The following is a 15,231-nucleotide window of genomic DNA, read 5'->3' on the forward strand; positions in this document are numbered from 1 at the left end:
GAGCAGGGGGTTGGACTAGATGACCTCCAAGGTCCCTTCCAACTTTATCATCATTATCAGCAGGGCAACAATGCAGTGGCAGAAGGCCCGTCAGGTTTTGAGCTGCAGGTTCTTCTTTTTTTTTACTACTACTCTTAAATCTTATTTTACAAGCTTTTCTAATGTTTCATGTTCTTCCATCTTCAAAACACAAAAAGGCCACGCTGTCATTTTTTGACATTTGTGGTTGAAGTGCTTTAAAAGCCAATAAAAATAGAAATAAAATAAACCAAGAGCCACTGACAACAAGGGAGCCTTAAATTTCCCACATGTGGCCTTATGCTCTGTGGCTCAGTTCAAAACGGAGATTAACCAAGAAGAGATTAGTTTACCCTGTATCTCCAACCAGTAGTACGGGTTCACCGAACTCCAAAGCTCGGCCTGCCAAGACTGCAAGTCTCCTCATTCCTTGAGTCCATACAATGTGGCTGAATTCCTCATCCATTCTAGGTAGGCCAGCAGGTGATTTAGCTGATGCAAAGGAGATTTAAAGAGATAAGCAGAGGCAAAAAGCAAGAAACGAGAAGTGAAGGAACATCAGCTAAGCATTAAATTATTTTAATAAATTCTGAATCTGAAAATAAAATACAGATAGTCCTCGACTTACAACAATTCATTTAGTGACCGTTTGAAGTTACAACGGCATTGAAAAGTGACTTGTGACCATTTTTCACATTTAGGACCAGTTCAGCATCCCCAGAGTTAAGTGATTTACATTCAGATGCTTGCTAACTGGTTCACGTTTATGATGGTTGCAGTGTCCTGGGGTCATGTGATCAGTTTTTGTGACCTTCTGACAAGCAAAGTCAAAGGGGGAAGTCAGATTCACTTAACAACGGTGTCACTAATTTGACAACTGCAGTGATTCACTAAACAAATGTACTACCTGTATTAATTCCCACTTAAGACAGTTATATTAAAATGTGCCCTGTAGCTACAATGGTAATTAAAATTTGTAGCCCCAGTCATTTCAAAATTGAATTTCCCTTATGACAAGATCACTGCTTTTCTTTTCAGTCACCAATTATTAAATGCACCAAAGGAAGGGCAAAATTGCTATCTGCAACATTAGGCTATAGAAATTGCCTGGTGCTTTTCTCATAGCTTTGGTTGTTTTTTGGCTTCCAAAAATATATATACTACTATATGTTCTAATATGTTCCAATATATAACATCATTGGTTTGGCTTGTAAATTATTGAATAATCAAAAATCAATTCTGCAAACTGACCTAGCTGTTTTTTCACACTTTCTTCTGAGAAGAGATATTGGGGATCCAATTTTCTTTTAAAATATTTTTCAATGACTGCTTGAATGATATCCACTTCTTCTTGCTTTCTGACTCTTCCAGCTAAAAGCATAAATCCTAAGAATAAAGAAACAAGGATAATGATTACTTTAAAAAAAAAGAAGCTGTTTTGAGTAGCTGGTTAAGGTGCTGGCCCCAGAAATCAAAAGACTTGAGTTCTAGTCCCATCTTGGCCATGAAAGCCAGTTGGGTGATTTTGGGCCAGCCACTCTTTCTCAACCCAACCCATCTCACAGGATTGTTATTGTGAGGAAAACAGGGGGAAGAAAGAGTATTATGTATTTTCACTGCCCTGTGTTATTTATAAAATAACAAAAGTGGGATAAACATGTTAGTAAACGAACAAACAAACAAATAGAAGTGGCATTTGATATTTGGGTTACCAGATGACAGACAGACAGATTGTGTAAACTGAAAAAAGGAGGGAGGTCTCACCATCATTTGCTAAATGCTGAAGCCAATCATAGTCCTTCACTGTCTGTTCTGTTAATCGGTACCTTTCTGCCCAGCGAAACAGGTCACGGAGAGTAATGAAGCCATGCTTGCCTGCAAACACCGATGAACCTCTGCGATAAGACTAAAGGAAACAGCAAAGCAAGAGCTCACTATCCAATATTATATTATGTGCCCACAATGATTTCTTCAGATGCCTTGAAGTACATTATCCTTCCCATCACATTCCCCAGATTGGTCTACTGGCTCAATATATCTTAGCAGCTATTCAGTGGAATTTTCATTACAGACAAGAAACTCCCAAGCAAGATGCAGATGACCTATATGAGATCTGTGAGAAACAGGTGCTCAAATGGGATTTTGGACTCTCTGATAAAGGTTCTTTTTAATGTGATGTCCTACAGCAGGGGTCCCCAATCCCCAGTCCACAGCATGCCAGCAACTAGGCCACGCAAACAAATGAAGCCCCATCCACGGGATGCAGGCCGCATACAAAACCATGCCCCCTCCAGTCCACGGAAAAACCTTTCTCCATGGAAGTGGTCCCTGGTGCCCAAAAGGTTGGGGACCTCTGTCCTAGAGGTTCACAAGAGGGAGATACTCTATCTCCTACTGCTCAGGAAAGGCAGAGATCATGTGATCTAGATAATAGTGCAATCAGTTGTTTCCTTTGGTTTCATTCAGTGGCTGAGCCCAAAATCAAATATAAACTGAGGTGTCACTGAACAGCGAAAAAGACAAGAAAATAAATCCCCCTCAAACTGGGCCTAGCCACAAATGTGAAATGGGAAGGGTAGTGAGAAGAGCACCTTTCCTCTACGTAACCAAATTAACCAATTTCCCACATTTATATAGCTGTCCATCAGACAAGTTCATACTTGGAAAAGATATACGTGAAATTCAATTCAGCCTACTTTGTTGGCTTCCTCTTAAGAAAACAGCACAATAGTTCGCAGTACCTGTAGTTCCAGCATGACTTTGATCAATTTGCTACAGTAAGAAGGTGGAAGCTGGCATCTTTTGTGCAAAATGTTTTCCAATTCTGTACTGGGTAACTCATCAAAATGCAGCTCCACAAATCGATTTCTGAAGGCTCTAGATAAAACCTATAAAAAGTTGTTAATTGAAACAGTACTCCTGGAACGCCTATCACTAAAATAAATAAATAAATAAATAAATAAATAAATAAATAAATAGTTTATTCCTTATACCCATCATTTATTCAAAGAAGATCAACATTTTTTTCAAAGATTACAAATTCATTTTGAAATATCCATTCTGCGGAAGTTGAGACAATGCACATCTTATATACGACGTTTCTTTTATGTTATAGCAAAAGCACAATACACATACACATTAAAGCATGTGTATTAGCAAACTGCTAATAAACATGGAAGGGAGATGTCCAGAAAGACAGACCTATGTTACAAATACTTATATAGATCTGGCAGTTCTCTCTAGATCGAGATCATTCTCTTGTCCATCACGCTTAATGGAAAAATAATCACTTTCAGTTTTTCTGTCTGTATTTTCCCTCCTGGTAGTGATTTCAGTGATTAATTAGAGAAATGTATTTATGTGCAGTGTATCATCGTAAGGACAGAAGCATGAAGAAATAATGATCTTAGGACAGTCGACAAACCTTCCTGCCTCCATAGAGTCCCGGAGGATTCTGGGTTGCAAACAGCATGAATCGTGGATGAGCTCTGATTGTTTCTTGAGTCTCCGTAATGAACAGCTCTCTGTTGTCATCCAACAATCTGTTCAGTGCCTCTAAAACATCGGTAGGCGCCAAGTTCAGTTCATCCAAGATAATCCAGTATCCCTTTCGCATTGCATCAATGAGGACACCTTTAAAGCAATTACCAAACAGTACGTGTGTGTATTTTATTTATATTCTGCAGTGAGAAGCAGTGGAATTTTTTTTGGAAAAATCAAAGAATCAGAATGGGAAGGGGCTTTTAGAAGACATCTACTTTGACACCCTATCCAGTGTGGTATCCACTAGAGCAGTGTTTCCTAACCTCAGCAACTTTATGATAGGTGAACGTCAACTCTCAGAATTCCCCATTCAGCATGCTGGCTGGGAAATTCTGGGTGTTGAAGTCCATCCATCTTAAAAGTTGCTTAGATTGAGAAACACTGCACTAGAGTACCCTCTGGAACACTTCGCCTCCACACTACAAGCTGGTTCTTTCAGTACACTTTAAAGTTTGAAGAGGTTGTTTTTCTCCTTCCTGAAGAGTGAATGGATATAAGTGTTAAGGTAGGTTGAGTAGTTAATATTGTGCATTGTTGTGTTTTGCAAGTTTTTTTATCTTATTACTATTGGAGACCTGTCAGCCACTCAGACTTGCCTATAGCAGCATATAAACCTGATATTAATCAGTCGATCAATCCTATGACAGATGACTATTCACCCTGTTTAAGCTCTCCAGTACAAGAGAACTCATCTCTTCATGTAGAGTTTGCTCTACTAGGGACAGTTTATAATTAAGAAATTCTTAATTATATAGTTATAGTCTAACACTATTTCCTTATAAATTTTAATCCCCTGATTCTGAGCCCTGCCTTCTAGGATCACAAAGAATAAGTCTGCTTCCCCTTGCAGTTACTTTGAATATAAATCCAAATTATCAGTTACCCTGCATAAATAGAACAATCCAACAATGCATTAGTATTAATTAAATCACTCCACAGCCTCATGAGAGTAATTTTAACTTAACTCAAATGATTTTCTAATAATGACAAAAAAGAAAAAAAAACAGTAACCCGTGGACCTAAAAGTAGCATCCCCTGAATTTATAGTGGCTTATTTTTAAATAGAAATGCAAGTACTGCTTATTCTCTTTGAACTCACTTGTCATTTTATTGCCACTCTCTGGATTCTAACTTCTGCTGCACACACTTGAAGATTCAATTCAAAGGGGTAATTTTACTGAATCACTTTTGAACTGAATATTTGAAATGCGTGTCTGCAAAATCCTTCGGTATTTCATGTTCTCATTTTCGTTCTTAGCTCATGCTTCCTTCCAATCTAATAGTCAATTTGCAAGCCTACCTGCCAGCAGAATATTATTTATTTTCAGGAACAGGCCACTTTCATAGAACAGAACAGTTCTCACTAAACATGAGCTACCATCCATGCTCTAAAAGTAATGCTAAAGCAAAAACAACTTCCATAATCCTGTAGAGTACAATAGTGGTACAAGTAATAATAGTACAAATACTAACAGTTTTGCAATCTTTGAAATAACATTCAATGTAACCCTTGCTGGAAAAGAAAAGAAAGGCCAAGAAATTTGCATAGTAACCACAATCCTCCTACCTTCTTTAAATATCAGCTTTCCAGATATATCTGATGTATAACAGCCTATATACTCCTGAATGTCAGTATGCTCGTGATTATTAATCCGAACACAGTGGTTTCCACTTGCAGCAGCCAACCAACGGATTAAGCTGGTTTTACCAATGGAAGTATCTCCCTGAATCAGAACAGGGTATGTCCTTGAAGAATTAGCAGATCATAAAGTTAGAGATAAGATTCTACAGTGGCCAAGATCTTTACAGAAAAATTCCTCTACATTTAATTTTTTTTACAGTCTTACTACATATGTTGCTTAAAGTAGCTTTCAAACAATGAGATTTAATGTTATTGCTATCAGCAAGGTCTAAGTTGATATCGAGAAGCATGTTGCATTAAACAAAAGTCAGCACTACTTTTATGTATCAAATTAAATGAAACTATTTTCACAGAACAGAAAAAAGAATTAAATCCAACGTACCCAGCTGATACAACTCGGACAATATCTTTGAGGTTAAGTTTGACTGAAGGTGTGAGAATGTAAGTCTCATCAATAGTTGGTTCGTTATCACCAGCTGAAATCCAGTAGCCTTCTACTTTTATCATTTTGCCTCCTTTAGGCTCTGGTAAGGACTAAAATGGTGTTACAAAAATATAAATTTAAGCTATCGACAGACCCTCTTAAAACATCATGTTGCATTTCCCCCTTCTGAGAACTAGGTGAGTTTTATTCTAGCCACCTAGATATAATACCAATAATAAACTCAATTCATATCCATTCTTCAATGGCCTATGTAACGGAAAGGCAAGATTACAATAAAATCCAAGTAAATAGAATAAAGCAAGATGTAACCAGTATGATTACAAGATTAAAACTCCACTGTAAGGCTATGTACAAAGCATAAAACACTGCATTCTTATCTCAGAACAAAGTGGCTCCCTTTGGAATTAAAACAGATATTCAAAAATTCTTACAGCATCATGCTTCATCCCAGTAGTGTAAAAGTTTTTGCGGTGCTAGTCCCTTATGAATGCTATCTATAGCAGCAAATATTATCCACATCCTGCTTTTTGTTTGCTCTAGACACATACATTTAAAAATAATTTCTATGGCCAATTTTTCCATAGTTTGGATGGAGCGTAACCCCCAGTAGGGATTGAATCTTGCCTAAATTTGTGGCTGAAGGTTGAAAAGTAAGAATATAATGAGCTTGCTTTAGTTTATGTAATAGAACACTTGAAACAATATAATCAAAATGCCTCATTTTATCTTGAGCTGCGACAAAACACTGAAACAATGGGGGTTTGTTCTGAAAACTCAAAACTCAAGCTCAGAGCATTGAATAGTGAGAAGATATCCTTCATTTCAACAGCAAAAAATTAATTCTAATTATTTGAATACTTGCCTGCTTTAGACTTTTTGTGTTTCCAAACAAAATATGCTGACATATGAGGTGTTGAACAATTGGGTAAGAGTTTCTATCAAGCTGAGTAAGAAAACCGAAGCAAAAACCCTACAAGAAGCAAAATATTACAATGCATTATTGGCAGGTGCAGGAGGGGGACGCTCATAAAATTTTAAGTATGAAGGTGAAAAAATATTATTTTCTGATTACAATTTTCAATGTTCAGGAACAAAGCGAGGATAATTACCTCATAAAGTGAGCGCTGGATATTGTTGCATGGATTGGACGATGCAAACTTCAAAGCTCTACACAAGGTGCGAAGGCTATAATGAGGCTTACGGCCTGTCCCATCCATCAATTTTGATTCACACTCTTTTCTCACTGTCAGATAGAAGCTACAAAGGTAAAGAAAGGAATAAATAACTCAGTTTCTCTGGGTTTGACATCAACATCTTCATTAAAGTTTAGACTCACAGAAATAACATAAAACACAAAAAAGTACCCAAGGTAAAATAATCTAACCCTTAACCACCCCCAAAACCTTAATACAATAATCCTGAACAAAAACAGAGTCAAAAATTACAATACAAGGTTTCTGAATTGTTATAATTGCTGTAATAGATACAAACAGTAATCAAACATATAGCATTTGACTTACTTGATGATCCCATGAACTACATTTTTGCTCACATTTAGCCCTTTTAGATAATCCATTATAAGAATATATAAGTCTTCTTCATTCTGTAATTCTTCTATGTAGATTTCAGTAAACCTGTAAGGTGACAATACATTTAAAAGTTCAAGGTACCTTCATGCCAAGTCATACTAATTTAAAACTGAAGACTAAACACCATTCTGCCAATCATAGCATAAAAGTGTTATATGGTAATACAAGTTCTAACCTATTACAGAGGAACACCGCAATAGCATTTAGACTTATATTCTGCTCCATATTGCTTTACAGCATTCTCTGAGTGGTTTTCAAGTGTCAGCATATTGCCCCCAACAATCTGGATTCTCATTTTACCAAACTCGGAAGGATGGAAGGCTGAGTCAGCCTTGAGCCCATCAGGATCGAACTCCAGACTGTGGCAGAGTTAGCTTGCAATACTGCATTCTAACTATTGTATAGCATGAGCATTCAGGTAGGGCCCATTCCTGTATCTCATAATTTGCTTGTATATTATCTCAGATTCAATGGCAGTTAACAGTGGCTAACACTGTACAACATGACTTTCATCAGAAACAATCCTGTACAAAATAGAGAAATAATCAAAACCACTGTAACACAACTCCATATATACATACAAATAGTACTTAACTTACAATGGCAATTGAGACAAAAATTTCCATTGCTTAGCGACGGCAATCCCTGAAGTCCTGATTGCCATTATTAGCTGAATTCCACAGTGTTAGGTGAGGCAAGTTCCTGCCAGCTTCCAACAATCAAGTCAGTCAGGAAGGTGGCAGAAAGTTGTAAGCCCCAGGCAGGTTACTAGCAGGCCACAGGCAGGAAAGTACTGGGCGGTATGAGGAGATTCCAATGGTGCAAGGGACGCGTGACAAGGTATGGGTCGAGTGAGTGTAGGTTTGAGAGAAGCGTGGCTAGGGTCAAGGAGAGTGTGCAAGGGTGATGCAGTGAAGATTGGAGAGGGTGCACCAGAGTGTGTGAGGACACGCAAGACAAGGCATTGGCAAGAGAGGAAGAATCATTCACAGATTACAGCTATCTTAACAAGTCAAGCCAACATTTGAGAAGCCCTGAATACCACTATATGCTTTTTAAAAAAATGAGAGGCATTGACCTATACGTGTATTGGATTTTGTGAAGAAAAAAGTTCCCAAGCTATCTTCAACAAAGTGTCAAAAGTTGGATAAAAACAATTCACCTCAATTATATTATTCAGGATGATGTATGGACAGCTTTTATTGCTGCAAAAAGTCAAAGTGTTTGCCTCTTTGCAACGATAAAATTTAAATTTAATGTTTTTACAGCTCAAAGCTATACGAAGCAATACAGGAATGGAATTGGGAGGGAAGGATTCAGATTTGTTTTCTTTCAATTTTGGCAGAAATGTTTACTGAAGGATTTGTGCTGAGCTTACAAGGCGTTACTTCTCTTTTTCATTGAACAATGACAGGAAATCACACATTTTTTGCTGCTGAAAATGGGTGTTGTGTTTGGAGGGGGGGGGGAAAGAACTTACAGGGATTACAGGAAAAAAGCTGAGGGCCCTTACAGCCCCATAAGCAATCCAGTCCAACTGAGGTTACCTACAGAACACAATGTACTGGAATTTCATTAGTGAATCTCGCTAAGCAACATGCAGCTCTTTTGCTGTTAAATAATTTTGAATTCTACAGAGACAGTTCCATAACCCTAAATTTAATTCTATTGTCAAGTGCAGCCTACTAAGTACTCAGCGGGGAAATCAAAGTGTAAGTGTAGAATGTAATGCTTAATAAGCACTTGGCAGACCACCACTAATGACATAATTCTCACAGTTCTCCTACTCGCCATGCTAAATCAGATAGTATAGCCTACAATGGATCAAATAAGCATAAAATTCACTCATATATAGCTATCCATCTACTATGCAGCTTACTAGTAATGCTGACCTATCAGAAGATACCCAACAATGTTTTTTCCTTTATGTTTCCCAAGGGATCACATATAATTCTAGCCTTGCTCTGAATGTGATGACTCAAAACAAACTGAACTACAATTCCCAAAAGTTTGTACAATAGCATCATCTACTCATTCCAGAGACATACTGCTAAGGCTCTTTGCCTGTATATTAGTTCCCAGTATGGTCCAGTTAAAATATGATGCAATAAAGATATATTTCAGATATTCAAAAACATTTGTACTTTGCTTCATGAGCAAAGGTGGATTTCAGAACAATGTATAAAAAGAAAACAGTAGCAGTTCCTACTAACATCAGCTTTGGAATAATCATTTAATTTTGTAAAACTGGTTATTCTGTTTTTACCTGTTTCGTATTCCTGGAGGTAGATTTCTTTTTCCAACATCAGTAGCCGGATTCATACAAGCAAATAAATGAAAATTGGAATCACGTACCAATGGCTCTAAAATGAAAAAGCCCAGACATCCAATTTCAGTTCCAGTTTACCTCAGGAACACAAAGCAAAACATATTAACAAGCAAGCCTTGGGCAGGTGTTGTGTACTTAAAAGTTGGTAATAGGTAGTTTTGTTGCTTTATCCATATATTACTCATATTCTGCATTACTGAAGTTGATATTTCCGTAATTATCTATCAACTGTCTATAAAAACAATACCAGCCTCCTGATCTCATCAACTACATTTCCAAAGAACTGTGGCCAGACATTGACATTTCAAGTCTTTAACTCAGGGGTGTCAAACTCGCCGCGTCACGTGACATGTCATATCCCATTGCCGGAGCTGGGGTGGGCGCGGTTTCAACATGATGCATCTGGCCCACGGGCTGGCAGTTTGACACCCCTGCTCTAACTATTTAGTCGGTTTCGTTTCCAATTTATAAATGAAAAAGTAGTGATGTCAACTCTAAGCTGAATCTGAAACATACAGAAAAATAAAAATATTCCAAGAAAGAATGACACTGTGAGGCTGAAAGTGGATTGGAGCCAAGTTAAATTCTCTAAGACAGCTTCTGAGAGAAAAATAAATTTATCCTAAAATTCAGAATTCAGTGTCAATTCAAATTATAATTATGGGAGAAAAAAGGAATCACCCTTCCAGTGAAGTTTTCTATAAACTTGCCGCTGAAAAAACTAAGAACATCTCCCCTAGGACAACTATTGGCAGGTTGATGGCATCACATTTTAGTCTTTCAACCTTCTGCTGAAAATACATCATATGAGCACATCCACTTGCATACGAATATTATCATCTGAGGCTCCAAAACTTACCAAACCTTTACAGCAATCAAGATAAAATACTTTAACTAAAGAAAAGGTTATTCTCTCCATGTATGGGTTCTCCATGTATCTCAATCTTGCCTACCCCAATCTACTGCCACTTTTTGGTGGGTTATAAAATCTTGCTTTGAGACTGCAGGTCTTTTGAAAATGAGAGCATTACAGAGTTTATTTGGATAAATCATGGGGAAATGGGTATCTAGTCCAGCATTCTCAAGGCACAGTAGCCAAGTAAGTATGAATAGGAAATACATAAACAAGTACCAAATAATCAAACTTGTTGTCCTTATCCCTACCAGCATTAAAATATTGACTTCTGTACTGGATGGAACAATGTAAAGTTATCATGATATTAACTATGAGTAGCTTTCTTCCCCTTTACTCATCACCAATGGGTTTCCACAAGTGGTTTCCTCAGAAAGTTCTTGTCCAAACCCACAGACTTGGTATCTCTCACATTCTGAAGTGCAACACAAAAATCCCAATACAACCTCACCCATGTTAGAAGTCAAAATTATTATTTTTATCCCAGGCTCTTAAAAAGCATTGTAAACAAACATGTTACCAAACATCAAAATGTAATGCTATAAAACAAATAAAATACCTGTGTCTCCTCTGTCTAGTAAAACTAATGAACCAGACAAGCCTTCAAGTAAACCACTTAAACATTCTAAAGTCTCTGCTGTAGCTAAATTAATCTCATCTAGTAGAATCCATTCTCCTTTCTTCACAGCTTGTGCTAGGGTGCCCTGAAAACATAAACAGAGAAACGAGTTAGCATAGCTCACTTAAGCAGGCAAAATGAAGGAAGGAGAACGAAGAGAAATATCTATCTATCTATCTATCTATCTATCTATCTATCTATCTATCTATCTATCTATCTATCTATCTATCTATCTATCCATCCACCCACCCACCCACCCACCCACCCACCCATTTCTAAACTGTCCATCTCCCTCAAATTACAATATGTAATAAATGAAGGTGTATATATAATGGAAGAAGGTAAAATTCCTCTCCTGATGCAGTCCTTGGCCCTCTACTATATCTCTGAGATACAAGTAGTCCTTTAGATCAGGGGTCCCCGGCCCAGGGCGGTAGAGGCACTTTTACGCGCGAACAAGGCCATGATTATGCGTGTGATGCAAACGAAGCCACAAGCGCCCCGTGATGCTCGGGCGACGCTAGCACCCACGAAATGGTGCGATGCTAGCACAAGTGGGGATATTGGGCATGCAGCGACACTAGCATCGGCATGACAGCGCAATGCTAGCGCGAGTGGGGGTGCACTTGTGGTAATGCTAGCGTCCGCATGACGCACACAGAATTGCTACCATCAGCACGACACCACAATGCTAGCACGAGGGGATATATGCTCATGGCAACGCTAGAGTCCACCTGACACTCAAAGCATTGCTAGGACCTGTTTGACACCACGATGCTAGCTCGAGTGGGGAGTACGAGCGTGCACACGTGCGTGCATTGGCCAGCCACTCACGCAGCCCAGTGGCCAATAGGATGCAGGCAGTATTCAAAAGCACGCCCCCTCCAGTCTACAGAAAAACCTTTCTCCATGGCACCAGTCCCCAGTGCCCAAAAGGTTGGGGACCTCTGTCCTAAAGCACAATGTTACAAGACCATGCCATGATGATGGAAATTCCAGCATTTCCAGTTGTTGTCATCAAGTGAATCATGACAGGTCCTTAAGAGAGGACATCACATGGCTGCCATTTGCAATTCCCAACAGTTTCCTCATTGATTTTGCTTGTTGGAAGTCAGCAAGGTCGCAAATGGCAGTCATGTGACCATGGATCACCATGGGATGCTCTGTGATATCGTAATTGCAAACCAGGAACTGAGCACCCGGACTGTGATCAGGTAACTGCAGGGACGTTGCAACTGACATATGTACAAGGATAAGTTGCAACTACCACTCATTCAGCCCCCTATGTTTGAACAGTTACTGAATGGGTAGTCATTAAGTGAGGAATACCTGTATTCCTATAGTCTTCAAAGTGACATTTAAGAGATGAAGGCCACAGAAAGCGGCAGATGCAGGAGGACCCTATTTAGTATTTGTTCTATCTGAATATTAAAGGACTCACGGTAAGAAATAAAATCCTTTTTCTTTTTATCAATTTGCTTTGTTATTAGAGGGAAGAATTTACAGAAGGGTGCACCAGCCTCCCATAATCTCAGGTGCAATTTTCATGACAACTCAAAACTTAAATAATTGATACAAAAGTTAATTTTTAAATGCATCTTTACCTTCAAATAAATTTTTGTTGTGTGCACTTTCTAAAATACTTCTCCAGCCTTAAAAAGATTACATGCTTTTCATTAAATTCATGTGAGTGTAGGAAGATTTCAGAAGGTGCATCAATACCCAGAATATCCTGCAGCCATTATTTTTTAAAAATGGTAACAATAAAAATATTACCTCTACAAATGCAAAGACCAGTGCATTTTCTGTCATCTTCATCTGCTGCTGGGCATGATCCAATCGGATACCAAATTCTTCCCATTTTTCCTTCAGGGGCAAGCCTACAACGACACATTTCGTCATTTAAAACCAAGAGTGTAATTTGCCAGATTTGAAACTGTATTTCGATACTTGTTGTTTGGTCTGGCTAAAAGAGTGGGTGAACCTTCAGAATAAGAGGCTACTTGATTTAGAAGGTCGTGAATTAAGATTCGGACGGCACGGTTATTTATGGTATGACAAGGTTAAAGTAAATGTTGATTTTAACAATCACATTTTTAGACGTGGCATTCTAAGAGTTTGGAATAAATATGAAACAAGGTTTTCTACGAGGATGCCTCTTTGAGTGTTCTCCCAGGAAGCTTTTTTAAGAAAAGAAATGGTGGCAAAGCCAGACTGTTGGACTAATGGTAAAATAATAATAACTTTTAATTTTGGTGATCCTATCCTCAAGTCTAAGGAAGAGCTAGAATGAGAAGGTCATGTCTGCCACTGGTTTACAAAAGAAAGAAAGAAAGAAAGAAAGAAAGAAAGAAAGAAAGAAAGAAAGAAAGAAAGAAAGAAAGAAAGAAAGAAAGAAAGAAAGAAAGAAAGAAAGAAAGAAAGAAAGAAAGAAAGGTAGATAGATTTAAATTAGACAAAAAGAGCTATGGGTTTGACTTTATTAAAAATGAATTGGAAATCCTACTGGGTGATAGTGATGAACATATTATCGCTAAGGTCTATAAAATGTTACTGAATTTAAATTTAGAAAGTAAGTATGTAAAGCATTGTATGATTCAGTGGGCAAGGAACATTGGATACAATGTAAAGCTTGAACAATGGAAGAATATGTGGACAGGAGGTTTAAAATTTACATTAAATTAAAATTTAAAAGAAAATTTTTATAAGATGATGTATCGCTGGTATTTAACACCAGATAAGCTATCAAGAATGTATAAAGGTATTTCAAGTGAATGTAGGAAATGCAAACGTAAAGAAGGGACTTTTCATCATTTATGATGAACATGTGACAAAGCAATGAAATATTGGAACAGGATTCATATTCTAATACAGAAGATTCTCAAAAGTGAATATAAAGATAAAACCAGAAACTTTTCTTTTGGATTTAATGGAAAAAGACTTGGAATTATTATTATTTTTGGAACTTTGATGTTATATATCCTGATGGCAGCGAAATTACTTTATGCACAAAAATGGAAGGACGCTTTAATCTCCACAATGGATGAATGGTTGCAAAAGTGAATGGAGTTAGCAGAGATGGCTAAATTGACTGCTTTGATAAAAGAAAAAAAAACACAAGTACTTTTGTTTCTGCGGAAAATGTTTCTGGACTTTGTTCTTGAGGTGGAAAAAAATGAAACTTTGATTTTGAGTTTTACTCATTAGATAGATCTGTTATAGAAATGGCTAGTTTATACTATTATGTAAAAGTAAAAAGTTGAGTTTCAATGTTATTTCTTATTCTACTGCACCAGAGAGTCAGAAATCAATGCCTTTTCTTTCTTTTTCCTTCTTCTCTACACTTTTCTCTTCCCTTTCCCTCCCCTATTTTTCCTATTATTTGCTTTTGTATTTTATATTATAAACTAATAAAAAGGATAAAAAAAAACCAAGGGTGTAATACAAATGCTTATAAACCATCACTGTAATTTGGTGTAGTTCAAGACATAATCTGAATTTAACCTTGAAGGTGGTTTTACAAATAAGGCACTGAATGGAAATAGGGAATGCGTCAAATAATAAACATTTTATTGGCCATAATATTTATTATTATTTATAAATATATGTTTATGTGTGTTTATTATTTATAAATATGTGTGTTTGTTATTTATAAATATGTGTGTTTATGTTGTAAAATCCACGAGCAGGATGAGGATATTAGATAACTGCATCAAATATGTTAATAAGATGTGAGCCTTGTTACATTATTTTATTGCACCACTTGCCTAAGATAGTAGAAAAAAGCAAAAAAAAAATTGCAAAAATTTGATGCACTAACTTATCTGATCTTCCTTTATTAGGAAAAAAAGGATGGTCATACCATCTTGCTTTGTATCTACCCAGCTGATTTGATTCTGCAGTGTTGGCACACTTCAGGATCCTTCTCTGTAGCAGCACACACCTTCTGGAATGAACTCCCCCCCCCTAGATCCAGACTGCCCCTTCTGTTGTTTAAAAGACCTGTGAAGATCTGACTTTTCACCTAGGATTTTAATGAAGAAGAGAGAAAGAGACTCCTTGCTTCATTCATTCTCTCTGTTGTGCCTGCCACCCTTTAAAAAAAAATTCCCACCAAGATTTAAAAAAAGTCT

The 15,231-nt window shown here is 37.4% G+C and overlaps 1 protein-coding gene across 1 annotated transcript in view; it reads right to left on the bottom strand.

The window, feature by feature from the left end:
- MDN1 (midasin AAA ATPase 1) overlaps positions 1 to 15,231 on the bottom strand; it is a 116,632-nt gene that overhangs the window by 85,706 nt on the left and 15,695 nt on the right. Inside the window, exons 17-29 of the mRNA XM_015817381.1 lie at positions 12,875 to 12,978; positions 11,039 to 11,183; positions 9,504 to 9,600; positions 7,169 to 7,282; positions 6,758 to 6,905; positions 6,511 to 6,618; positions 5,586 to 5,737; positions 5,129 to 5,307; positions 3,443 to 3,651; positions 2,760 to 2,906; positions 1,783 to 1,924; positions 1,270 to 1,404; positions 372 to 510 (exon numbers count right to left, since the gene is read on the bottom strand). Coding sequence (XP_015672867.1) covers positions 372 to 510; positions 1,270 to 1,404; positions 1,783 to 1,924; positions 2,760 to 2,906; positions 3,443 to 3,651; positions 5,129 to 5,307; positions 5,586 to 5,737; positions 6,511 to 6,618; positions 6,758 to 6,905; positions 7,169 to 7,282; positions 9,504 to 9,600; positions 11,039 to 11,183; positions 12,875 to 12,978 — 1,819 coding nt within the window. The remainder of the gene's footprint in view (positions 1 to 371; positions 511 to 1,269; positions 1,405 to 1,782; positions 1,925 to 2,759; positions 2,907 to 3,442; positions 3,652 to 5,128; positions 5,308 to 5,585; positions 5,738 to 6,510; positions 6,619 to 6,757; positions 6,906 to 7,168; positions 7,283 to 9,503; positions 9,601 to 11,038; positions 11,184 to 12,874; positions 12,979 to 15,231) is intronic.

Source organism: Protobothrops mucrosquamatus, unplaced genomic scaffold, assembly GCF_001527695.2.
Source record: "Protobothrops mucrosquamatus isolate PMUCROS unplaced genomic scaffold, P.Mucros_1.0 scaffold582, whole genome shotgun sequence".
Lineage (NCBI taxonomy): Eukaryota > Metazoa > Chordata > Lepidosauria > Squamata > Viperidae > Protobothrops > Protobothrops mucrosquamatus.